This window comes from Equus caballus, chromosome 24 (genome assembly GCF_041296265.1).
Source record: "Equus caballus isolate H_3958 breed thoroughbred chromosome 24, TB-T2T, whole genome shotgun sequence".
NCBI classification, from domain to species: Eukaryota; Metazoa; Chordata; class Mammalia; order Perissodactyla; family Equidae; genus Equus; species Equus caballus.
The window spans coordinates 33,161,881-33,189,768 of NC_091707.1; the positions used below are offsets into that span (position 1 = coordinate 33,161,881).

The 27,888-nt window shown below is 37.2% G+C and overlaps 2 protein-coding genes across 12 annotated transcripts in view; one reads left to right on the plus strand and one right to left on the minus strand.

Annotated features, from left to right (window-relative positions):
- Positions 1-7,344, minus strand: part of AREL1 (apoptosis resistant E3 ubiquitin protein ligase 1) — a 46,428-nt gene extending 39,084 nt beyond the window's left edge. For 7 of the 11 annotated variants that reach the window (XM_023628109.2, XM_070250172.1, XM_070250174.1 and 4 more), the window contains exon 1: positions 7,103-7,243. The gene's annotated coding sequence lies outside the window, so the exon portion shown is untranslated. Of the gene's footprint in view, positions 1-7,102 lie in introns of all 11 variants that reach the window. The other 4 variants (XM_070250169.1, XM_070250171.1, XM_001490935.7 and 1 more) reach the window with 3 other exon arrangements.
- Positions 7,205-21,315, plus strand: FCF1 (FCF1 rRNA-processing protein). Its single transcript, XM_070250176.1, has 8 exons — positions 7,205-7,453; positions 7,772-7,839; positions 9,037-9,108; positions 9,939-10,087; positions 13,955-14,027; positions 18,947-19,034; positions 20,255-20,349; positions 21,046-21,315. Exons 1-8 carry the CDS (start codon positions 7,451-7,453, stop codon positions 21,092-21,094), a joined length of 597 nt encoding a protein of 198 aa, XP_070106277.1. The 5' UTR covers positions 7,205-7,450; the 3' UTR covers positions 21,095-21,315.
- The last annotated feature ends 6,573 nt before the right edge of the window (positions 21,316-27,888 follow it).

Consider the following 27,888-nt stretch of genomic DNA (forward strand, 5'->3'; position numbering starts at 1 on the left):
TTGAGTTGTAAGACCCTTATTAGATATATGTTTGGTACATATTTCCGTGGCTTGCTTTTTCACTCTCTTAACTGTGTTGTTTAAAGAATAAAAGTTTCTAACTTTGATGAAATCCAACTTACCAATCTTCTTCCTTGATAGTTTGTGTTTTTTGTGTCCTATTTTAAAATATCTTTGCCTAACTCAAGGTCACAAAGATTTTCTTCTGTTTTCTTCTAGAAGTTTTATCTAAAAGTTTCACATGAGAAAATCTCTCATCAAACTTTTAACAAGATTTTTTTTAAACTCCTGCATTCCATTTATCTCATAATTAGTCACTCAGTTTTATTATCCCTTTGTTTCTTTCAAGTTCAACTTTCCACATTACCAAGCACTATTTAAGCTACAGTCTATTTTAGAATTTGGAAAGATTTTTATCTTTTAACAGATTTTCCCCTTCTTCAACCTTTTAAATGGCATTTCTAAATGGAGACAAGGTTTTATTCCCTCAGATCTCCTCAGATTGACATAAAACCTCTGGATCCCATAAAACCTCTGACATAAAACACCACCACCAAAATTCAAAAACCCAGAGCATACACCTTCTGGTTAAGACAGGGACAACGAACTATTTACCTTTCTGGTTTTAAAGATAAGCTTTTATAAGATCATTTTTACCATATTGAGTTACTCTAACCTGGGAGGAGGCTAGAGAAAGTTATCTTATTCACTGGTTAAAAAAAAAGTTTAGGCTTATAAAAGTTAAGCTGATCAAGAGGATATGAACAGACATTTCTCCAAAGAAGATATACAGATGGCCAAGAGGCACATGAAAAGATGTTCGACATCACTAATGCTCAAGGAAATGCAAATCAAAACTACACTTAGATATCACCTTACACTCATTAGAATGGCTATAATCACTAAGACAAAAAATAAATGTCGGAGAGGATGCGGAAAAAAGGGAACCCTCATACACTGCTGGTGGGAATGCAAACTGGTGCAGCCACTATGGAAAACAGTATGGAGATTCCTCAAAAGATTAAAAATAGAAATACCACATGGCCCAGCTATTCCACTATTGGGTATTTATCCAAAGAACTTGAAATCAACAATACAAATACCCCTATGTTCACTGCATCGTTATTCACTATAGCCAAGATGTGGAAGCAACCCAAGTGCCCATTAACTGATGAATGGATAAAGAAGATGTGGTATATATATATACAATGGAATACTACTCAGCCATAAAAAAGACAAAATGATCCTATTTGCAACAAGATGGATAGATCTTGAGGGTATTATGTTAAGCGAGATAAGCCAGACAGAGAAAGACAAACACCCTATGATTTCCCTCATATGTGAAAGATAAACAAATACGTGGACAAAGAGAACACATTAGTGGTTACCAGAGGTGAAGAGGGTTGGGGGTGGGCATATGGGGTAAAGAGGCACATATGTATGGTGACCGACAAATAATAATGTACAACTGAAATTTCATAATGTTATCAACTATTATGACCTCAACAAAAAAAAATTTACTTAAAACATTTTTAAAAAAGTGAAGCTAAGACAAAAGTAATTCTACATTTCTTAACTCAATTTGGATTCTCTCTATAGCACCTTTTGAAACAAGCCAGAGTTCTTCAGACTCGAAATGAAACGAATAGTATACACGAAGGCATAGTTTAGATTCAATTGCCCCCTGGAATAGTTTGCCGTTGTCAGCACAGTCCAGAGAAAGTAGCAGAAAGGTATTCAAAGCTAATGTGAGCAAAACAGGGAGAACTGACAATTATCACTGCTCATTTTGTAACTTCCTGAGATGTGTGGAGAAAAACAAAATAGGCAACTAGCTTATCTATGCCCCTATCACAGTCTTTACTCTAGATCAAGAGAATAGCAGCTTCGATTTACAACTCTTCCATCTTGATGTTTTTTCTGTTTACCAAACTGACTTTGCTGTGCCCAATCCACAGAATTAGGACAGGCCCCTGTGTTCCCATACCATGGCAGCTTTTATGCTTAGGTGACCCTGGGCCACTGAATCTTGGCTATTAAGGAAAATTTTAAAACTAATTCTCTGAATCTGACAAGCCGTCTCCCTCAATAAGTCTAGGAAGTTGTTATTTCATTAACTGTGCATGAAGTGGCAGGCAAACGGCCAGATCGACAGCCCAGTGGGGTAGAATTGGAATTGTCACCCATGTACTTAAAAAGCTAACAAAACTTCTACCTCTACTACCATCCATACTTTCTATTCTACTCTTATTTTAAAGGAAAACAAATTATATAATCAGAAGGAAGAACAACCTTAAATGAGCATTTTATAGTTCTTTGTTTATGATTCCAGGAAGAAAAACTCAACTAGCCACAGAAACGGCAACCTAAGACGGCTCACTTTGAAACCCAATACTTATGGTATTCAAAACAAAACTTCTGTTGATCTAATAATCAATGTTACCAAACAAGGATTCATTAATTTCTTCATATGTGTATTAAGAACCTATTATTATATGCCAAGCAATACGTTGGGCCCTGAGGACTCCAAAATGAGTAAGATAGTCCCTGACCCCTTAGAAACATACAGTTTAGTAAAGAAGACAGATAAGTAAATAATTGGTGATAGCTTCACATAGCAAAATCTATGAGGTGAGCACAGGGTGTTAGTGGAGCCCAGGAAGGGCCCCTCAAACAGGATCAGCTGTTAGCTTTAGACCAGCCTCTTGGGAGCAAGGCCAACTCTTCCACGGAGTTAACAGTGCTTTGGGAATTAAGGCATACAAAACACTACCAGTATTGCTTATTCTCATGGTCAACGGCTTTCTTCAGCACTGGTCAGAGATTACTGGACCACATACATGGCAGACAAAAAACTCACTGGAAACCCCAACCTATTTATCGAAATTACACATGGTCTAGATGCAATGTGTTATCCTGGATTGGATGCTAGAACAGAAAAAGAATATTAGTGGAAAAATTTGTGAAATCCAAATAAAGTCTACAGTTCAGTTACCAGTATTGAACCAATGTTAATTTTTTAGATGTGACAAATGTACTATGGTTATGTAAGACGTTAACATTAAAGGCAGAGCTGAGTAAAAGGCACACAGGAACTCTCGGTACTATCTTCGCAACATTTCTATAAATCTAAAATTATTCCAAAATAAAATTTGTCTTAAAAAAATTACATACAGTTCCCCACTTTACACTGTCACTCCTCCTCAGGATTCCGATCATGCCTCCCTAGTCACTGCCCCAATTCAGGTAATGCTTGGTTAAAACATTTTTTTTCAAATCCTTTTCGATTCTTTTCCAAAAACCATTTATGCAGCCTAGCTGGGTTTCCTTCTTCACCAAGACATGAAAAACAGATCCCACTGGAGAGGTTTTAACTGCTTTCTCTTTTTTTTTTGAGGTTTTATTTTTCCTTTTTCTCCCAAAGCCCCCCAGTGCATAGTGGTGTATTTTTAGTTGTGGGTCCTTCTAGTTATGGCATGTGGGATGCCACCTCAGCACGGCTTGATGAGCAGTGGCATGTCTGAGCCCAGGATTGCGAACCGGCGAATCCCTGGGCCGCTGAAGCGGAGCACACGAACTTAACCACTCAGCCACGGGGCCAGCCCCCTTAGCTGCTTTCTCTTACTAATAGCTTCACCACGTACACCAGGGGGTATCATTGGAGTTGAACTTCCCTAAGTGGACAAGAGAGGGGTTAAAATAACTTAGGCTAGAGCAAAAGCAAGGGGACACTACAGAAAAAGTATGTTCTATATTATTAGATTACCTTTACCTGATCTCTGACCAAAAAGGATAATGGATAGAACACGCAATTAACAGATGCCAACTATTAGCATCTGAACACTAACAGGCAAACTGCATTGCAATTAATGTTCAGCGACAAGCTCTGAAAAACATGGTGCAAATTCCTCAACTATTCAAGGTAACAAAAATTTATATTAAAATCATATGGTACTGTTCAATTCAGGCTAAATGACAAAACATATATCTACCATGACTGGTTTCTGATAACAAACTGAATATTCATCTCTCTCTATTAAACCATAATTTACAGAACAGGATTCGAGAGTCCGACCAAGAAAACACCATCAAGCTGATATAACACCATACGGAGGCCTCAGCCACACATACAAACTGCAACAAGGGTAAATAATCTCAAAAGTTTGAAAACTACTACACAAAAGAGCATGAGTGAAGGCTAAACGTTCTTGAACCCTTCAAAGAAAAAGAAACCAATGGGAGATAACTGAAATTTAAACCTAAGCTATTTAATGCCTAAAGTCATTTAAAAGGTAAAATGATATGCTAGAATCCATTTAGGTCATAAATTTGACCTGTGATATGGCGTGTTATAGTATTAAACATTACACAATAGTACTCTGACCTGGACCACTTACAGAAAGATGAACAGGTAGAGTAATTCCTTTAAAATATTTCCATGTGCATACCTCTCTCTGCTCGAACACCTACAATAACTTATCTGTTTACAAGTCTCTCGCCAATACAGGACTGAGCTCTTGAAGAGTAACTAGCACATTGCCTGGGGCAGGATGGGCCCTAATAAACACCTTCTGAATGAATGAACATGCAGTGGTAATGTACCTCCGAGGTATCCTTAAAAACCAATTCAATATCAATACCTAAGGAGCAGAGCATGCTGTATACCATGCTACCACATTTAGGAAGCAGTCAAGCTAATTGAAAAATAATTAACAGCAACTAATGTTTGTTGGGAAAATGACTCACATCACATGAGACACAAAAATAAGTGTAAAACTATAACTTGAAAATGAAGAAAATATCTGTGAATTTTTTTTCCCTTGATGGCCACAAAAGTGAATCTCTCTTTAACTTTCTAATATTGAAATACAAGATGTTTTTTAAGGAATCTTTCATTATTGACAATTTTACAAAGAAATTTATCAACTTAAATTAGTAAGTTAGACCAATTAGTGAATGGATGAAGTCCAAGCCCAATTATGTGTTCAAACTGTGGGTCGAATGCCTTGAGCAATTCTTTCTCTTCAAGACTGCAGAAAAACACAAAACAATCCTCTTGACTGCTGAGAAGGACTAAAATCGTTTCTTTTTCTTACAAGTATGTAATCAAAAGCAATTACTTTCTGCTCCCATCCAACACAAAGCAACACCATTTCCCCCCTCCCATCACCATCAAAACATGCTATAGAATTTGAGGACTTTCATCTTACACTGTAAGAATCTCAAATTGTAGTAAAATTACAATGCAACAAAAACATATTTTTCTAAGTATGTTCTCATCCCCCATGGTGTTCCTACATAATTTAGCTCCCTATCAAGTATTAACAATCAAGGAAATCAGAAAACTCTCAGAATAGACACTACAAACTGCTTGTTTTTTAAATTTGTTATTGTTCATGGATTCCAAAATTCAGGGTACACATTACCAGGAGAGTGTTTTTCTGTCAATGCCTGAATTTAAATGGAAATTACTATTTAATTATATGTAATTTTCCTCTGAACCTATATATAATAGTAATCAGTCTCTAAATGTTTAAAATAAACAACTGATCATGTTTACTTAAAAAGCTTATTGCCTAATCACCAAAAGGTTCTAATGCATCGAAAAAGTGGTTACTGTCAGCTCTACCCATGAATGACAGCTTGGCAGACAAGCTGTTCTGAAAAGATTAGGAACTCCCAGTGACCATAAGTGGGGTAAAGCAGAAGGCACATACAGGATCTGTAGATGCTTCAATAATAAAACTATTTCAACATCAAATATTCAGACCCAACAAAGCCAGATACGTCAACCACAAAGCTATCTAAATGTATGCATACCTATAAGAGAAAGGAGAAACAGGAAAACAACTGTCTAAACTCAAATCAACATGAGAAATCACCCTGCGATTGAGCTTTCCAAGAACTGAAAACTTAATAAGGTTCTTGAGATTATCAACACATTCAAGTTCCAAAATAGAGCAACTATATTAGAATACAATTGGCATGAAATTTCAACGCCACCACATACTCTATGTTGGAAGACACAAAATGATAACGATAGAAAACACTTTCATTGGGGTTACCTGTGGTGGATACTGTTCTAGGAACTTTACATTTCAACTCACTTAGTCCTGATAACATCCCTGTAAGACAGGTACTATTGTGATTATCTCCATTTTACCAATAAGAAACTGAGGCACAGATAGATTAATTTACGCAATGTCATGCAGCTAGTATGAGCCAGAGCAGGGATTTTAACCCCATCAGACTCCAAAGTTCATGTTAACCAATACACTGTTTCAAATTAAGGGTCATGCAATGGTCAGCTTTGGTGTTTTTGCTAATCAAATAGCCTTTTTGGATTTCAAACACTAGGACAGCTTCACGTAATAAGAAAAATACAGGCTTTGGAATCAAACAGACCCAAACAAACCCCTGAACAAAGTCTGAGCCTCGCTTCCCCAAATGTACAATGAGGGTACTTAAGTTAGTGTGAAGGTCAAAGAAGGTAAATAATTAAAGCGCCAGGTATAGTATACAGGATAGACGTTCTTAACTTTTAAGTTCACAGACACCTAGAGGGTCCAGGGACGGGCTTCAGAGTCCATGAGTCTCATAAACTGTATGACATGTGTACCCATTTTTTAAAGAATTGTCCCTGGCTTGCCACAAACTTTCAAGGGGTACGTGATCCCTAAAAGGTTAAGAACCACCTGCGTACATAGCAGGTAAGCTATTTTTACCCTCTTGTTCTCAAAAACTCTTCCTTTTCCATTTAAGGACAACACACCAAGGCTTCACAATAATTATTTCCCACCATTTTCCTGGCTTGGTAACTAGTAACATACGCAAGTTTATGCCCCAATTTTCCACATAGTCTAAAGAAGGCCCTCGAACGCTGCTTTATCCCTCTCTCCACCGAGACGAATACAGGGTATTTACTCAGAGAGAAACCTGAGAATCGTCCACCTGGCTGCACGAAGCACCATGCCGGCTAGAAGAACCAAGCAGCAACCAGAGCCTCCGAGTTGCACGATAGAGACCTGACGCCCCAGAGCTGAGGGTGAGGAGTATATGTTTCCCAAAACTACCGAGCAACCCAGAATTCCATCCCCCCTACCCTTGTCCTCTCTGTCTGGAACTCTGGTGCCGGCAGGTCCCCTGGGCTCTGCCGCGTGGAGTGCTGGAGGAGAGAACGGTTCCCCGAGCCGGGAGGGGCGGCGCGGCGAAGCCCCAGCTCTGCTGCCCCGGGAGGCGGCGGCGGCAGCGCCCGGCAGAAACCCGGCCCTCGGCCCTCCCCCGGAGACTCCAGTACAGCTCTCAGCTCAGGATGGGAACCGGCTCCGGGCTTTTCCGTTTCCCAAAGCGGCTTCCGCTTCCGGGCTATCCTGTGCCGGAAGCAGTATGCGCATGACGCGTAGAGTCGTGCTGTCGGCGATTCCGGAAGAAACAAGAGTGCGGCGTGGACATGGTGAGAGGGCAGGGTACCTGGAGGGACGTTGTCTGGCCACGTTTTGGGCGGAAATTGAGGGAGTCAGCCCTTAGCCAAATCTCGTCCACATTCTCCTTGCTTATTTTCATTCTGAGCTTAGGTTTTAAACTGCTCCGAGCGGTGCCTGTTACGCCCTGGCGGGTGGGGAGAGGGGCGAGTTGAGTCAGAGAGGATAAGAGGGGGCTAAGAGAATAAGAGGAGGGAAGAAGAGGAGGGAATAGACAAAAGAAAAAAAATGGATATCAGGAAAAGGCAATGTATTTCCAACTGTTTTAACTCTAAAATTTCTGTTTCAAGGGGAAGCAAAAGAAAGCAAGAAAGTATGCGACCATGAAGCGAATGCTTAGTCTCAGAGATCAGAGGCTGTGAGTGTCTGGAGTCAGCTGGATTCATAGACTGCCCAGAGATATACGAGTCACGAGGGGATAAGTAGTGAAAGTTTTTGTTGTTATCTTGTGGTTACTTTTACTATTATTGTGTCTTGGATTTGTATAGCATGGGATAGTTGTGAAGTGTATAGGGTCATTTAGCTCCTGAGCGAGTACGCTGGTGAATGGGATGGGAATTAAACATTTAAGTGTTCACTTTGTTCCACCGTTTTTATATACTTTTTCTACCATATCACATTTAAGCCTCCTAACAGTCCTGTGGGGTAGGTCGGATTATCTTTATGTTCTTGCTATATTACACTACTACATTTCCCAGGAAAAAACATGTTTGTTATAATTGTTGAAAGATGGTGAGGTCAGAGACCATGGTTCCCTTGTGTCTCCTGCACCTGACACTCAAATATTTTTGAAAGAAATAGTGGGAAAACACCTAGATGTCTCCATTCTGTAAATCTTACAAGAGTCTGATGGCTGTGGGAGAAGAGTGGAATCATATTCCCTACTATAAGGAGGACCCAAACATCTTCCCTGCTTTAGTGAAGAATGGTGGAAGTTATTAAATAAAGACTTGTCTTCATTTTGATTAAGAGGCTCAGAACAAAGGAATGGTGGTTAAAGCCTTCAGAGTTATTAAATGGTATTCTCAGCCTTTAGTATATATTTGTCATGCAATTTTTCGGAAATTTTCCCCATTATTACTGTTTTATTCTAGGTAAGGGTTAAATTTTGTACATGTGTTGTTTCATTTCAGCCCTTTTTAAGAGGCATATGGGGGAACCCTACGGTTAAAACATCTGAGTCTTCAGAAGATAAATGTCAGCCTATTTACCCACTTTTTGGAAGTGGATTTTGATCCTTGATATGAGAGCTTCTGGCTAAGAAAGAAATGATAGTATAACCAATATTTATTTACCCATTTATAATTTTCACAAATTATTGGCTAGGGAGTTTTAATTTAATCATGTTTTATGGATTAATTATGTTAATTCCAGGCAACTTCCCACACAGTTATTTGTGCTCAAAAAGTATATGCTGATGTTAACATAAAGAAGTCACAAAGTAGGGTTTCCTCTATACACACACACACCCAAAGAAACTTTTAATTTTGAATGAGATTATAACTGCTATGGTTTTTTCTTCTCCCTTGTGTTTAATTTACTTTTTTTTTCCTAGCAAAGAAAAGGATAGATTAAAACCTAAAAAAAAAGAAAAGAAAGATCCCAGTGCACTCAAGGAAAGAGAAGTGTGAGTAATCAAGAATTTCGTGTTTTCCTTTAAAACTTAAGAAGAGATATTCTTTTTCTTCTTCTTCTTTTTTTTTTTTGCCCTGAACTAACGTAACGTCTGTTGCCAATCTTCCTTTATTTTGTGTGAGCCACTGTCATAGCATGGCTACTGATACACAAATGGTGTAAGTCCACACCTGGGAACTGAACCTGTGCCACCAGAGTGGAGTGTGTGGAACTTAACCACTTGGCCACGGGGGCTCGCCCTAGAAGAGACATTCTAAAACCTTGGACCTCTTAGAAATCCAGGCTTGCCCTGAGCTAATTTGCTCAGTCATTTGTGAATAAATCTGGCACAACTATGCAAATGAAAGTGATATTGATGAGCATATATCAGTTCCAAGGATTTGAAGGTTTTTGGATTTCATGGAGCAGTAAAATTTCCTGTAAAATCCTGGGGATTAAATCTAGAATCATTAATTTTTTTCTTTGCCAAGAATCTTTCAGAAGAAATAATTGCCATTGTTTAATACACCAGCGTTTCATAAAAGAAAGAATGTATCACTAAGAAAATAATGAGGACATATTTTCAGAATAAAGATCATTCCTTGTAAATAAATGCATTTAACTTTATGAAACTTCATCACATTTTCCTTGTTTTTCTTACTTTGCCCTAGATTGATGATGGATATATAATCACAGGATTTATTAGGATTTATTTCCAATTAACAAGGAAAAAGGAGCTTAATCTATAGCAAAATGTTACAAGCAGAGACTTCTTTTTTTGTTGTTGATACCAAAGTATCAATATAGACGTTGTTTTGTGTTTTCTTTCTTTTTTACACTCAGCCCCCAACATCCTTCCTGCTTATTCTTCCAATATAACACACAGCTCGGCCCACCTTACCACATCCTGGTTGATACCAACTTTATCAACTTTTCCATTAAAGCCAAACTGGACTTAGTACAGTCAATGATGGACTGTCTGTATGCCAAGTGTGAGTATCATACCTTTACATTTCTGTGACATTTGTACAGAATAATCGTATTTATCCAAATACATGAGAGGAATGAGGTTCTAGTTAACTGAATTGCTGGCGATTTAATTTGCTCACCATAGCAATAACCATTTTCAATGAATTGAAATATAATGCAGACTTGACTGGGAATAATTAAACTTTCACGATTCAGAAAATAGTTAGTGTGCTTTGACCATCTTTATGGACGTCAATTTTGAACATAGAAGGGGAATTTTCTGTTTTAGAATTCTGGATTTTAAAATTCTGGGTAGATGAAAATTTATTACATGTTTATTACATATTCAGTATGTATATTCGTTTACATCAAGGAGGGAACATTTCTCCATTCCACTCCAGTGTGGAAGAGCTAAATAAGACATTTTGCCATTTACAATTACAGAACCAGAAGTGATGATGGTCAACAATTTCTAAGTTTATTCAGTTTGGTATTTATTTGTACTACAAAAGATCTGAGGTAGTTTATTTACACCTAGGTATGCAATTTACCATTAATAGATTTCCCTTGTGTATTTGGATGTCCCCTCCTTCAAATGATCTGCCCTCACTGTTGTGAGTAGGAAAAAGAAAATTTAGGCCCTGTACAAGGGAATAATTTCCTGATAGTGAGATCCATTGCATTTTTTGGTGGATTTATATTCATATATTTTCCAGTCATCTAGTTAAAGGTACAAATGAAAATTAGAATTATACTTTGCCATAAAGAATAAATTATTGGAATCAAAGGAAAAAGTTTGCACCTCCTTTAATATTTAGAAGATATTCTATAATGAACAACATTTATAGAGTGTTAGTAATGTAAATGTAGTTTATTGATTTATTAAAACTGGGAAGATGGGGTAAGGGGTGTGTGATGGTTAAGAGCTAAATTCTTTAAATGCCTAAAATTAATAGATATAAAAAGTGACTGCGTAAGTTTATTATATCAAGATATGAAGGTAACCACCAATTGAGAAAAACAGCTAATGGAGTAAAATAGTCATCTCTAAGGACCAGAATTGGTGGGGTGGGAAAAGATCAGGGGATGGATATTTTTTCATTTATGCCTTTCTGTATTTCTTTCTAAAGCCATGTATGTGTAATACTTCAATTTTTTAAAATCTCTTAGAAATAATAAAGAGTAGCCTGAAGTTGGGGTACTACCATGTGTGTGTGAGTGGACTAGGGTGACCCTGTATGAGGGAAGACACTAGACTTGTTTAGGTAGACTTTTTGTATTCCCATGGTGTTTCTTATGGTTGTCTCAGCTGCTTCTCCAGGAATGCTGTGATCTGTTTATAAATGAAATGGACGGAGGGTGCAAGCATGACCCCTTGGAGGTGAATCGTTTCCTTGACTCTAGCTCCACCACTATTATGTAGATGGCAGCTGTTTAGGATAGTTTTAGTCCTGCAGTTAGCCTTTCTCCAGGTGTGGATACCTTAGAGTACAGCTATAAGGCATACAGCCTAATGCTTACTGTGCCTTTTCTAAAAACAAGCTTATTAAGGAAAATACCACTTTCTGCAGTCTTCTGTGTAACATAATACCTCAAAGCAAAGGTTGAAGAAACATGCAAGTACAGAACAATCTCAGTTACCTAGGATATTCCTTAACTGTTTAAGCTCTGCTTGTTTAACTTTTCTTCACTTGACTTTATACTTAAAGGAAGGCCTTTATCTTTCTCTTGCCTTTAAGATGCCCTGTTGACCTTTTCATAGCTCCTTAGTTCCTTCTATTTTCATCTGATTTTCCAACAAGGGAGGATGGTTAGCTTCCCATCAGCTTTTTTTCCTGCCCATGTGTCCTCTTCCCTGTTGCTGTCCCTTTTTTACGGTGATCTTCCCCGGCCCACTTCCCTGCTCCAGATGTAAGCCCTTTCTTGCTTCACTGCTGTGTGGCTCTGAAATTGATCCTCTTAAGGTGCATATTGCCCTCTGATTCCAAGACTGTCTGATCTTACTGACTTCATACCTCCATCTTACAACGCTTTTTCTTCTGAGCGTTGTATTTTAGTTCAAAATTTGATAACTTTGTCTGCTTTCAAAAGTATTAATGTACTTGTAAGAAAAAATCTGGCATTAAAAAAAATGAAAGTTCCCTGTCATGCTTTTTCTCAGAGGGAAAGTTTTTTAAAATTCATATACAGTCTCTGTGGGGTAGAGGTTGTTTTCATTTATTTTATTAATGAAAATGGGTCATACATTATTTACTATTACTCTTCGTGCTTTTTTTATAACAGCTTTGGGTATAATCCACATACCATACAGTTCACCCATTTAAAGTTTACGATTTAATGGCTTTTAGTGTATTCACAGTCAATTTTAAAACATTTTCATTACCCAGAAAGAAACTCTGAACCACTTGGCTATCATCCTACAACCCGTCCCATTCACCCCACCCCTAGGTAACCACTAATTTTCTTTCTTTCTCTATAGATATGCCTATTTTGGATATTTCATTAAAATGGGATTATATAAAATTTGGTCCTGTTTCATTTAGCATAATATTCAAGCCTCATCCATGTTAAAGCATGTATCATACATCATTTCTTTCTTGTACCAAATAATATTCCTTTGTGTGGATAGATCACATCTTATTTATCCATTTCTCCTTGCTTTTTACATTGAACAAATACATCTTGAACGTTTTTTTGTGTCAGTATATAAAGATGGACCTCATTATTTTTTTAAGTTACATAGTATCCTATTGTTTAAATATATAATTCTTTTAAACCAATATCCTACTAAACATTTGAATTATTTCCAATTTTTACCCTATTATAAATAAAGCTGTAGTGAATATCTTTGTGAATATGTCTCTTTGTTAGGATGGAATATTTCTTTAGCATACATTTTCTAGAAGCTGTATTATAATATCAAGGGATGTATATATATTTTTTATTTTAATAGGTATTACAAATTTCTGCTCAATTAGTTATACAAATTTATGTACCTTCTAACTTAGTGTGAGAATACCTGTTTCTTTAATATTGGGTATTTTCATCTGTTTAATCTTTGCCACTCTAGTAGATAGAAAATGAAATCTTGTTTCAACTTATATCTCTTTAATTAGGAGTGGGATTGAGCATCTTTATGCTCATTGACCATTTGGCTGTCTTCTTCTATGAAATGAAATGTAGTGTGTTAATTAAGAATGCAGTCTGTAGCCAGTTCAAATCTTGGCTTCACCATTTGCTATCTGGTTACTTCTTTGTGTCTCAGTTTCCTCATCTATAAAAAGGAGATAATAATAATAACAACCTTACCTGATAGGAGTTGTTCTGAGGATTAAGTGGGACATTCCTTGTAAAGTGCTTAGCACAGTGTCTGGCAAATAGCACATAATTCTAAGCTACTATTATAAGCTCTTTGTATAGTAAGGAAACTAGTCCTTTGACAAATCTGTAGAACTATTTTTCCCAATTAATTTTTTTTTCACTTTAATATGACTTTTTCTTTGATAGTTGTCAGAAGTTTTATATTTTTATGTGATCAAATTTTCATTTTCTGGTTAATTTCATAGTTTCTTTTGGTTCACATTTACATTTTTTCCTTCTGGAACTTATTGTAATGTATAGAGAATGATAGGAATCCAGCTTAATTTTTTCCCCAGATGTATTTATCACAGATACTTTATGGAATCTGTGGTGTGGGGTTGGGACAGTTCCCTAGTTTTGGGGATTTTATTCTCCTCTAGTTCTTAGTGTTCATTGCAGTGTGCTTATTCTGCTGTCATTCCAGGAGTCTCATGGGTCTTTTAAAGACTCTCAACAGGATATAATTCAGAGAGAGTAAAAGCAGTTTCTTCACAAGTTCTGTTACTAATATGATTTTTTTTCCTTGGTAGGTATCCCTTGTATAACTGACTGTGTAATGGCTGAAATTGAGAAATTGGGGCAGAAGTATCGAGTGGCTCTAAGGTAGGGAGTAGCTGGTCTAGATTTGTTCTGGATTTGCATACTGTAGATTCTTTTGACCCTTCTTCATCTATTTGCTGTCCAAAAATTTCTTGTCCGATTAGTTTAAATAAAAAACATACAAAACTAGTTAACCATTTGGGATTAAGCAAGCAAATGTTTGAAGGTTAGAGATTTTTAAGCTGAAGCTTTTTGAACTAGGTTACTTAGTAATATTGGTCTTGTGGGCCTCCTTTTTAAGTTCCTCTAGGTTTTCAATTAGGAAATGTTTTACTATCAGTTTGTAATCTAGATGTCCCCTTCAGAGTCTCACACTTAAAGGATTCTAAGTTTTGAATTTACTCTAGAAAGTACTCTTTTTTTTTTTTTTTTTTTTCGTTTTTGGAGGAAGATTAGCCCTCAGCTAACTACTGCCAGTCCTCCTCTTTTTGCTGAGGAAGCCTGGCTCTGAGCTAACATCCGTGCCCATCTTCCTCTAGTTTATACGTGGGACGCCTACCACAGCATGGCTGCCAAGCAGTGCCATGTCCGCACCCGGGATCCGAACCAGCGAACCCCGGGCCGCCGAGAAGCGGAATGTGCGAACTTAACCGCTGCGCCACCAGGCCGGCCCCTAGAAAGTACTCTTGAGTTTAAAGTAGCAGTTCCCAAAGTGTGGTCTGTGGACACCTAGGAGTCCCACAGACCTTTGCAGGGAGTTTGCAAAACCGTTTTCATAATAATACCAAGGCATTGCTTTTGTCACTGTGCTGACGTTTGAACTGATGGCAGAAATGCTGGTGCCTTATTACAAATCAAGGCAGTGGGCCCAAATAATGCTAGTAGTCTTTGTATTCTTCACTGCTACCCAGTGGCAGTTAAAAAAAAAAATACCAGAGTCTCAAGCATATCCTTGATGAAGTAGTAAACTATGTTAAGTCTCAACCCTGGAGTACACATCAGTATTCCTTGTGATGAAGTTTGAAGTAGACATACAGCGCTTTTGCTCCATACCAAAGGACGAAGATTGTCTTGGTGAGAAGCATTTGTGTGCTTGTTTGAGTTGTGAATTGAACCAGCTGGTTTTTCATGGAATATCATTTTTATGTGAAGAACAACAGACAAACACTGATTTTTCAGACTTTGGTATTTAGCAGATATTGTCTCAAAAATTTATGCAGTCTACTTGTCACTTCAAGGAAAACAACTTACTGTATTAGCTACCAATGATAAAATTCGAGCTTTCAAGTGAAAATTACAGTTTTGGAAAATCACGAGTTATCACATTCCCAATACTATGGATCTTTCTGTTGAGACCGTGAAGATATTAATGAGTATGATTTTTTTTATATTATATAATGAAATGTGTCAATATTTGGAAGATGTTTGTAACTCAGTGAATCAGTATTTTCCAGATGATCAATGCATGGTATCACGGAATCATGCATGGGTAAAAGACCCATTCAAAGTAAAGGATATACCAGTGGGTTTTTGTGTGTACGTGTTACCTATAAGGAGATGTAACTTATGTGCTATAAAATGCACCAAGTTTAATTGTACAGTATAATGGGTTTGGCAAATGTATACGGTCATGGGACCACCATCGTTGTCATGAAATAGAACATTTCCATCACTCCAGAAATGTGATTCCATTTATATGAAATCCTAGTTCATATAATAAACTATAGTAATAGAATATAGATCAATGGTTGCCTGGAGCTGAGGATGGAAAAAGAAGATTAACTGCAGAGGGACACAGGGAACTTTTGTAGTAATGGAAATGTTCTCTTTCTGAATTGTAGAGGTTGTGACATGGATATATAAATTTGTCAAAACTCATCGAATTTTACATTTATAGTCAGTGAATTTCATTATATTTTATAAATACTTAATAAAGCTATTTTAGTAAAGGCAAAAGGAAAAGTGGGAATCTAATGTATGAAAGTGGTAACATTATTTAGGTCAATGGGAAAGTGATAAACTATTAAAATATTGATTATCCCTATGGAAAGAAATAAAATGGGCTCCTTATCTCACTTCCTTCAAAATCAATTCCAGGTAGATTAAGTAACTAAACTTTTATAGAAAATATAGAGAATATCTTAGTGATTTTGGAGTAGGCAGGGATTTCTTAAGAAGTCCAAACCATAATGAAAAACTAATCGATTTGACTCTATTGAAATTGAATACTTCTGTATAACAAAAGACACCATAAACAAATGAGAAGACAAGCCACAGATAGTGAGATCTTAGTAACACATATAATCACCAAAGGGCTTATTTTCAAAATATATAAAAAACTACAAATTTGTACGAAAAAGACAAATTCCTTAAATTTCACAATAAGATATCATTTCATGCCCAGCAGATTGGCAAGAATTAAAGCCTGCTTGACAGTGCCAAGAACAGTTGAGATTATGGAGCAATGGAAATTCTCATATTCACTTGTTAAGCGTGTAAATTGGACAGTCACTTTGGACAGCAGTTTGGCAATATCTGATACAAACGAGGCTGTTCATACTCTTACAACCCTATGTCTTTCAACCTGAGGATCACAAATCTATAGGTTGTAAAATCAGTTTAGTAGGTCACAACCAGTATATCTTTTTAATGAAATAGAATAAACTATAAAATATTGACATATATTGTATGTAGGAAAGGTTGAGTATTGTATCACAGAACTTTTTTCACTTTTACATGTGTGTATATATGTGCTTACTGTGTCCTAGATAAAATGCATTTCATACTGTGCTTCTGGTAAAAAAACAAAGGGCCTGCCACAGAGAAGCTCACATACATATATTGGAGACAAGTATTGGAATTTTCTTTTGTGTATGGTAGCAAAAAATTGCAGGCGGCCAAAAGATCCATTAAGAAGAGAATGGATACATTATGGAATGTTCATGAATAAAATACAGGAATGAAAATGACTGAAGTAGAGTTATATGTGTCAATGTGGCTAGATCTCCAAAACAATGTAAAACAAATGAAGCAAGAGCATATGTGAAGCATACCATTTATGTAAAGTTTAAAAACATGCAAACTATTAGTTCATTGTTTACAGGTATATACGTGTATAATCTTACATATGTAGTAAAATGTGTGGGACTGATAAATACCAAATTTAGGATATAGTTACTTGTGGGGAGGTAAAAAGAAGTTGGGATTGGAGAAGGGGCTTCATTTTTATTTGTAATGTTTCATTTCTTTAACTAGATGGTGGATACAAGGTTTTCATCATTCCTTATGCTTTTTTGTATACTTGAAATACTTCAGATAAAAAGGGGGAAAGAAGCAATTATTTTAATAATAATAATAAAGAATAGGAGGGGAGAAAATAAAGGTACCGAGTGTACCTCTAACTTCAAGTTTGGTTGTGAAGAGAAGCAGAGAAATGGGTTGTTGAGGAGGGTAGTATAAGTAAAAAGAAGGATTTTTTTTATTTTTTAAGATGGGGAGATCCTAGCGCATGTTGGTATGTTTCTGAGAAAGAGCCAGCAGGAAGGAGGAGACCAATGATTTTAGGATTGAAGGGGTAACCAGAAGAGCAAGGGCCTAGGCTATTGCCTGCCTAGTTTCCAAGCAGCCAGTCTGCCTTCCTCCTAGTGTGTGCTCCTCACCACAGCCTGCCTGGTCTTTCTGGGACAAAGCTTTGCTCATGTCGCTCTGTCACTGAGAAATCTTTAACCACTCCCCATCACCAATGTCATGGAGCTCACACTTCTCAGCTTGGCGTTGGAGACTCTTCCCAGTCCACCCTCAACCTGCTTTCCAGCCCTGTTTCATCTCCTCTGCGTGAACAGCCTTCTCCCCACCAGAAAGATGTGCACACTCTTCCCTGAACACCACCAAACCATTTTACTGATGGGTGGTACCCTTTTTGGAATATGCCTGCCTCCACTTACTTGGAACATTCTTTCATCTTCATTTTATTTCTTCTCTGTGTAATTTTTTCTAAATAGACCCAACCCACATTGACCTAGCTCTCAGCTACTGTGATAGATGGAGTATTTTTGTTGCACTTGGTACCTATGTGCTGCCTTGTGTTTCTGTTCATTTGTGGGTCCTGATCATTGTGTAATAGAAACAGCATTGGCTCTGGGAATCACAGACTTCAGGGTTTTCTTTTACAAATTTGTATGAAAATAATACATGTTTGATTTGTTTATGGCAAACAATATAAATGTATACATTCAATAAAAAGTAAAAGTCCTCCTCCATATTCACGCTTTGTCCATTCTCCTACTCAGAGAGTGACACCTGAGAAGGGTTAATATATATTTTTCCACACCTTCTTCTGAATAAGTGCAAATCTAGAGAAAGAGAATCGAAGAAAGAGATTTGTATTTTCTTGAGTCATATATGTATATATAGTTCAATAGCTTACTTTGTTTATTCAACAGTTTAATATAGGTCCTTCCACAGTGGTACATACCTCTTTTTTTTTTTAATGGGATAGAGGCACCAAAATATATTTAGCTTTTACCTTGCTGATGGGTATTCAGATTATCTCCAGTTTTTCACTATTATAAACTATGCTGTAGTGACCATCCTTGTCTCTATATTTTTGTACTTTTGTCTAAGACAACTTCCTAAAAGTGAAATGGTTGGGTTAAAATTGGTTTGATTTTGAATCCTGGCTTTTTCCAGCTGTGTAGCTTTGAACAAATTAATCTTTCTGAATCTGTCTCCTCATCTATAAAATGAAAATATAATAATTCAGAGTTTTGTGAAGATTAAAGGACCTAAGACACACAAGCTGTCAGTCAGTTTTAATTCCCTTCTGTATAAGTTGTCTTTCCAATTAGAAGGTAAGCTTCAGGAGGACAGAGGGGCCTTAAAATCTCCACGTAGGTCATGTTACTCTTATTTCGCTGACTGAGACTCAGAAAGTTATCTAGTGGCCTGAATGTTATCATTAATTCACTTTTCTAACCCTGTAGGATTGCCAAGGATCCAAGATTTGAACGATTACCATGCACACACAAAGGAACCTATGCAGATGACTGCTTGGTACAGAGAGTAACTCAGGTATCATCAGTTTTTAAAGATTTACTTAGTACTTTAAAAAAAAAAGGTAAACTATTACCTCCGGAATATTCATGGTCTATAAAGTATCTTGGGATGTAAATAGTAAAAAAAAAAAAAAAACTTCATAGAAAGCATAGGTATCCTCATTTACTTAAGAAACTGAACTGTAGGGGCTGGCCCTATGGCCGAGTGGTTAAGTTTGCGCACTCCGCTGCAGGCGGCCCAGTGTTTCATTGGTTCGAATCCTGGGCGCGGACATGGCACTGCTCATCAATCCACACTGAGGCAGTGTCCCACATGCCACAACTAGAAGGACCCACAACGAAGAATATACAACTATGTACCGGGGGGCTTTGGGGAGAAAAAGGAAAAAATAAAATCTTAAAAAAAAAAACTGAACTGTAAATGTTTGCTGTGGTCATAGAGGAAAGGTCAAAGGCTTGAGCAGGAGACATGGGTTTTAGATCTCAGCACCTGCATTTATTGGGTGTATGATTTGGGGCACTTACTGATTCTTTATTCTACAAATCTTCTCTATAAAATGGTGTAAGTGAGTGAGTGTAGATATAATAATAGATCAGATTCCACCTCCCTGTGAATGTAAAATAAGGTTCCATTTCCATTTCCTCCCCATGCAGGAATATTGTTCCTCTCCACAATGCCTAGCCCAGAAGTATTTCTCAGTTACATCCGAGTCTCCCAGGGTGCTATCTCACAAGTACCCCGGAAGAAGTAGGAGATCCCATCCTGGCCTCCTGGCCAAAGAGGTAGCCTGCCTCCCCCGCTAGGAGGCCTCAGAGTAGGCCCGAGCCTGGAGATCCTGGGAAAGGCGAAAGCTGTGCCCTCCCATTTAAGGCACTTACTCTGCATAGACTCCCTCAGGGTGTTTTCCCAAAACCGAGGAATTGTCCTCCTCAGATGTGAAACTCCCTTCCACTTAATGAGACAAAAAAAAATTTGTGGCTTTTAAATAGTTTTTTTCTATCTTCTCTCCCTCAAGATTCTTGGAGCTACATTCAGTCCAGGCAGCTTGTTGTATGTTTTATAAATATGAGGTCCTAGATCATAATAGTTACTCAACGAATTGTTCTAGCCTTTCCTTTTCTCTTTACCATGAGAATGAATAATTCTTCAGACTAGCCTGTGATTGTACCATTATCCACTGTCACTAAGTAGACTGAGTGAGCTCCCTGTGAACACTCAGTTGATGTCTCTTACAGCACAAGTGTTACATTGTGGCCACGGTTGACCGGGACCTTAAACGAAGAATCCGGAAGATCCCTGGAGTTCCCATCATGTATATTTCTAACCACAGGTGAGAACTTTCTCTTGGAGAAGTGATACATAGTTGATATCAGTTGATATCAGTTAAAAATGAGGTCAGGTTATAGAAGGATTTGAAAGAAACTGTTATATCAAGTGTTTACATAGTTCTATTTGAAGAGATGAGACAAAGTAACAAGAACAAGGGCAAAAGATAAAACTAGGATTTAGGAATGAGGCAGACACATTATTACAATAAGATTACTAGAAGAAATAGATGTGTTGCTTTAAATACAAAGCAGTAATTTAAATCAAGCTAATCTTTTTATCCAGAAATATCTTTTTTTGAAAGCCTAGTGCATGTGATTAGCCCCTCATCTGGGAAACTAAAAGCTTATTTAAAAAACAACAGCTGTTCTTTATCCTTCTTGGATATTCCCACATCAGTCTTCAGACTGTTATTATCCAGCTTTTCAGCTTAGGGAGAACACAGTATAGCGGGAAGAATGTGGGCTAAGGAGTTGGGCTTACCTGGACTCAGTGCCTGGCTCACCTCCTTGTTAACTTTCTGACTGAAGAATAAATATAATATGGTCAGCATTTTGCTGTAAATCATTCATTATGGTATCTTTTTAAAATATTCGCACTGACAAAAAGGATTCACAGTGGAAGGTGAGAGTGTGTCAATCAGTAAAGGATGGTTCAGGACCCACCTTTCTTACCAGTGTTAATTTTTTGTCCTGATCAGGTACAACATTGAGCGGATGCCAGATGATTATGGAGCCCCTCGGTTCTAATTCTTAAAAGACACAGTTCCTCTGCCCTCCTTCAACCAACCTCCTCTGTTGCCAGTTCATTAAACATGCTATAGCATGAATTATTATTCCATTCACCCACTTGCTCTGTTATGAGCTGAGTATGGTTAAATACACTCACTTTTTGATGTTGTTTTGGAAATATTTTGTATCATTTTAAAATTTGTTGCATCTTTTTATAAATCAGATGACTACTCACGCAATTTGATGGTCGTTGTTTTATACTGATTTACTCAACAAATATTTACTAAGGCTATGCTAGATACTTAATCAGATGTGGTCCTGCCCTCAAGACTCTCATGTTATGGTGAGAAAGAGAAACATGTCGATGAATAAATACAGTAAAATAATGATGCTAGGATAAAAGTATGAGGGAATAGACACATATAGGAGGAAAGAATGGTTTCTTTCTCCTTGGTTGGGATGGGGAGGGAGGAAAGGCTAAAGGTACTAATGTTTGAGTTTATCTTTAAAAATGAATAGGTGTTTGCCCAGTAAATGAGGAAAGAAAATAAGACATAGGAAGCATATGAACAAAAACATGGAGACACAGATGTTCCATGAAACGAATGTGCTTGACCTGTTCAGACAACTGCCAAAAGGTTTTTATAACTAGAACAGAGGGGTAGGGATCTGTACCCACATATGAGATTCCAGAAGTAGGGAGTGGAAAGAAGGGGACCTTACATGATATGCTAAAGGGTTTGGACTTGGTCCTAAGGTCAATAGGGAGTTATTAAAATTTTAATTAGGGTAGATAACATCGGATTAGATATTTTAAATGATCACAAGGTAGTGTAAGAATAGACAAATAGATCATTGAAACAGAATAAAAAGTCCATAAATAGACCAAATATTTATGGCAATTTAGTATATTATAAAGGTGGTATTTGAGATCTGTGGGAAAAGGAAATTGTATTAGAAGGCCAAATAGCGCGGAGTCATTCTGCTAGAGTTAGAAGCCTGAGTCTACCAGTTAATATCTGTATAAATTGGGCAAACCACATAACCATTTGGTGCCTTCCTTGCTTCCTCTTTAAAATGTTTTGTTTAATCTTCAAAACAACCCCAAAGAGATAGGATTAAATTGAACAGAACCTGACACAAGCAAGTGTTGTTCAATAAATATTAATGATTATTATATTATAATGGTAAGTTGTCTATCCATTTGAAAAAAAATTTTAGATTTCTACCTCATACCCTTAGATCAAAGATCTAAACTTTTTCTTTTTCTTAAGCTGTGGAAGTATCAGGGAAAAAACCACGAAGAATGTATATAACGTTTGGATAGAATTCTTAAGTAAGATGAAGAATGTAAAAGCCACAAAAGAGAAGACTGATAAGTGTGAATATATTGAAATGGTAGATTTCTGTGCAAAGCAGCCCCCGCAAAAATTAAGACAAGTAGCCAACCAGAAGATTTTCCAATATCTACGACAAGGGCTTGAGGAAATGGGTAGTCATGTGATGCTGACAAGAGTGCAAATAGGTGTAATCATTTGAGACAGCAGTGTCATAGGATCCATTAAAATAAAAATTGCAGATATCTTGTGAGCCCAATTCTATTTTTTAGTTATTTATAGGTATCAAACAGATGATTTCCTTTAAAATACATCATCAGTGTGATATAAATACATGGCTAGTGTGATATAAATGTATAAAGAAACATTCACACGTGTACAAGAAAGCTTATAGAAGGATATTTACAGCACCACTGTTGGTAATAGAGAAAAATCGAAAAGAATGTAAATGTCCATCAAAAGGGTCTTAACTATGTTATATCAGTACTATTAGCATTTTTAAAAAATGAAGTAGATCTAAAGATGGGCAAAGGACTTGAATAGATAATTTTCTAAAGAAGATATACAAATGGACAGCAAGCACATGAAAAGATGTTCAACATCACTCATCATTAGGGAAATGCAAATAAAAACCACAGTAAGATACCACCTTACATCTGTTAGGATGGCCACTATTAAGAATAAGTCATTGAGGCCTGCGCAGGTCCCAACCTATCTGTGGTTTGGGGTTGCTATCTGCCTCATAAAGCAAAGTGGAGGGTTTCTCTTCTGGGAGGACAAAGTCGTCTTCTCCTCTGAAAAATCCTCCTACATAGTTAGCTTTGGCATCTTCCAGGAATAGGAGGGCGGAGACTGAGGCCTCGTAAGTCTGGGTTTTCAGTTCAGTAGAGAGGGTAGTGGTTGTAACCAGGAAGTCCAGAGTGGGGTGTGGTTCCCTCCAGATTCGTCACTGTTAACACAGCTTGGGCCCCATGGTAGTCATAGAAGTGGATTCCTTAATTAAAAGAAAATACTAATACAAAAAAAAAAAGAATAAATAACGAGTGTTTTCGAGGATGTGGAGAAATTGGAACTATTGTGCACTGTTGGTGGAAATGTAAAATGGTATAGCTGCAATGGAGAACAGTATGGTGATTCCTCAAAAAATTAAAACTGGAATTACCATATGATCCAGCATTCCACTTCTGGGTACATATACAAAAGAACTGAAAGCAAGATCTTGAAGAGAGATTTGCACACCCAAGAAGTAGAAGCAATCCATGTGTCCATCAATGGATGAATAAGGAAAATGTGGTATATGCACATAATGGAATATTATGCAGCCTTACAAAGGAAGGAAATTCTAACATGCTACAACATGAATAAACCTTGAGAACAATAAGCTAAGTGAAATAAGCTGGTCGCCAAAAGACAAATAAATACTGTGATTCCACTTATATAAGGTACCTAGAGTAGTCAAATTCATAGAGACAATGTAGGAGGGAGGTTGCCAGGGGCTGGAGGGAGTGGGGAACAGGGAGTTTAATTGGCATAGAGTTTCAGTTTTGCAAGGTAAAAAGACTTGTGGAGATTGGTTGCACAACAATGTGAATGTACTTAACACTACTGAACTATACACTTAAAAATGGTTAAGATGGTAAATTTTATTTTATGTGTATTTTACCACAATTAATAATAAAAGCAAGAGGTAGAGCTGTATTACTTACATGGAAATAACTCTGACCTATTATTAAGAGAAAAGTAGCTTGTAGAACAATTAAGTATGGTGTGACATGTGTTTTACAATTTTTTTAAACCACAAAAATACATAATTGCTTATTAGGAATATACATATATAAATTGGATTCCCTTCTCTGTTAACAGAATTCCTCATAGAGAAAACCATTGTCACAGGACTAGACTGTGGCTCACTCCTCCCACAGCCTGTAGCATGGATAGGATCATCTTCCTGATTGAACCAATCAGCATATCCATATTCCCTTTATCATTGTGATTATTTCAAACCTAGGTGATCAAAGTCAAGCCAAATAGTCTTAACCAGAGCTTTTACTGGAGGGTTGCTCTCTCTTTCTCTGAGGGAACTTTTAGGACATGTAAACTTTGAAATTGAGTGACCATATTTGTTAATACATTGGAAAAGCCTACTGGGTTTTACTTTAATTGTATAGCTAAACCTAATTCTATATAATGTAGGATGTATGTCTCCTAAACCAATAGAAGAAATACAAAAGGGAAACTCAATTAAAGAAAAAAAAAAGAATTTGTTAAAAACCCATTGAACTGCACCACTGGGCACCTGTATATTTCACAATATGTAAATTTAAAAAGAAGAAGAAATAATGGTAAATAGAAACATGAAGTAAGATGGTAGGGGAAAGTCCAAATACAGAGTGCTCATGATGAATGTGACTAGGTTAAGTTCCCTTATTAAAAGACAAATGCTCAGACTGGATATATTTTAAATCTTGTGGCTGTATAGTATTTACAAGACATGCCTAAAACAGAATGACACAAAACAGTCGGAAATAATGGGAAAATACACTTAGCGCACACCCCGACAATCACACTCCTAGGGATTCTACCCAAGAGAAATGAAAACACGTATTCACACAAAGACTTGTACACCAATGTTCATATTCTTTATTCATAATAGGTAAGAACTGGAATCAACCCAAGTATCAAATGGATAAACAAATTGTGCATTCATATGATGGAATACTATTTAGCAATAAAAGGAATGAACTGCTACAACAACTAGATACAACCATTAAGTTGAGCAAAAGAAGCCAGACACAGGAATATATGGCCCAGTGGCTCAGCGGTTAAGTGCGTATGCACATTCTGCTTCCGTGGCCCTGGGTTCGTAGGTTCGGATCCTGTGTGCAGACATGGCACCACTTGGAAAGCCATGCTGTGGTAGGTGTCCCGCATATAAAGTAGAAGAAGATGGGCATGGATGTTAGCTCAGGGCCAGTCTTCCTCAGGAAAAAAAAAAAAGTAAATTGATTGCCTGAGGTGGGCATGAGGAATTGGCTGTGAACAGGTACAAGGGAATTTTGGGGGGTGATGGAAATGTTCTGTATCTTGATTGTTGTGATGGTTACTCAGATATATTGGTTTGTCACAATGCATTGAAATGTACACAAAATGGGTGCATTTTATTGTATGTAAATTATGCCTCAATAAATTAAAAGATGGCAGAAGGCTTGCAAAGAGAATATGCTGTTTGAATATGCAATATAGAAAATATTGAGGGTTTTTTTGTGCCCTAACATATGGTCTATTTCATGGAAGTTCTGTATACTCTTAAAAAGGAGGTACATTCTCTATTATCAGGGTAAGAGGTTTGATTGTTCTCCATAAGATCTACCTGATTGTTTAGGTGGTCTATATACTTTTTATTTTTGACTCTGGTCTGCCTCAAAGTAAGAGATAAACATTAGAGTTTCCTAATACTAGTATATTTTGTCTATTTCTTCCTGCACTTGTTAGTTTCCACTTGATGAAAGTTGCTGCTGCATTGTTTTGTGCATGAATACTCATACCTGTTAGATGTCTTGTGAATTGTAGCCTTCAGCATTATAATGTATCCTTTTTGTCTCATTTATTGCTTTTCGGTCTAAATTTTACTTTTTCTGATATTAAGAACAGGATCTCTGCTTTCTTTTTCTTTTTCCTTTTTGTAATGTGTTTACCTTATGTACCTTTGCCTATCCTTTTATTCTTAGCTTTTATAAATTTCTTATTCCCAAAGTAAGGTGCCGTTGCATGGTTTATCTTGTAGACAGAATTGCTAAAGACTAGTCACTTCTGTGTGTCCTTTTTTCTTCCTTTTTCTGAATGGGAGTGTTTACTGTGGTGGTCCTGTCCCTATTCCACCAACTGTATATTTATTGTAAGAGAGCAGATAATTTGCCCGCTTGGTGTGTAGGTCTCTAGAACGAAAAAAGCCACACCTCCTGATACTGATGCTATTAGACATACTCCTTGCTGTAGACACTGCTGTGCTTCACCTGGATGTCCTGGACTTTGAGCATGATGTCATGACCAGACAGGACTTTAGGAATGTCTGTGTCGGGGAGGGCGTTGTGTATCCATAGACTGTGGTAAAGTGAGGTCAGCATTTGGTAACTAGAGGGGTAGAGTGTAGCAGTTGTTTGTGCTGTTCACCAAATTTTCTGGGTCTCTGTCTTAGAACGAATGGACCCGGGTTGGGACTGCTCTTCTGACTACCTTTGAAGCTAGGTGTGGCAACATAAATGAAGATGGCATATGTCATTTCTAGGCAGAAGCTTTAAAAGTCCTTATGTAAATAGCTATGCCTTTGTCCTACCTTGATAATCATGAAGATAGACAGAGGAACCTTGCTTTGCCTGGATCCCACAGAACATCCCAGCCTAATGATGGATTAGCATGAATGATAAATAAGCATTTGTTGTTTTAAGCTACTGAGAGTTGGGCTGATTTTTTGTTTGTTTGCTTTTGTTAGTGTAGCATAGCTTAGCCTACAGCAACTGAGAAAGCACATGTTAAAAAGTCTGGGTTAGGAAACCAGACAAGAAAAAAGGCATCCAAATTGGAAAAGAAGTAAAATTGTCTCTGTTCACAGATGACATGATCTTACATGTAGAAAACCCTAAAAAAAAAACATTTTTTTAAACTTACAACTAATTAACAATTTCAGCAAAGTTTCAGGATACAAAATCAACACAGGAAAATTAGTTGCATTTCAATACACTAACAATGACCAATCCAAAAAAAATTAACAATCCAATCTATTATAGCATCAAAAAGGATAAACTAAGGAAGTGAAAGACTTGTACACTGAAAATTACAAAACTTTGCTAAGAGAAATAAGATAAAAAGAGGGGCCACCTGGTGTCATAGTAGTTAAATTCACATGCTCTGCCTCAGCGGCCAGGGGTTCTAAGGTTCAGATCCTGGTCATGAGCCTAGACACCACTCATCATGCCATGCTGCGGTGGCGTCCCGCATATAAAATAGAGGAAGACTGGCACAGATGTTAGTTCAGGGACAATCTTCTTCACCAAAAAATAAAAAGATATGGAAAGACATCCTATGCTCATGGACTGGAAGCCTCAATATTGTTAAAATGTCCATACTACCCAAAGTGATCTACAGATTCCATGCAATCTCTATCAAAATCCCAATGACATTTGCAGAAATAGGGGGAAAAAGCTAAAATTCATATGGAATTTCGAAGGATCCCAAGTAGCCAAAACAATCTTGAAAAAGAACAAAGTTGGGGGTCTCATACTTCCTGATTTCAAAAAATACTACAAAGCAATAGTAATCAAGACAGTGTTGAACTGACATGAGGACAGATAGATAGACCAATGGAACAGAATAGACAGCCCAGAAATAAACCCTTGCATATATTGCCAAATGATTTTTGACAAGGGTGCCAAGACTACACACTGGGGTAAAGGACAGTCTCTTCAACAAGTGGTATTG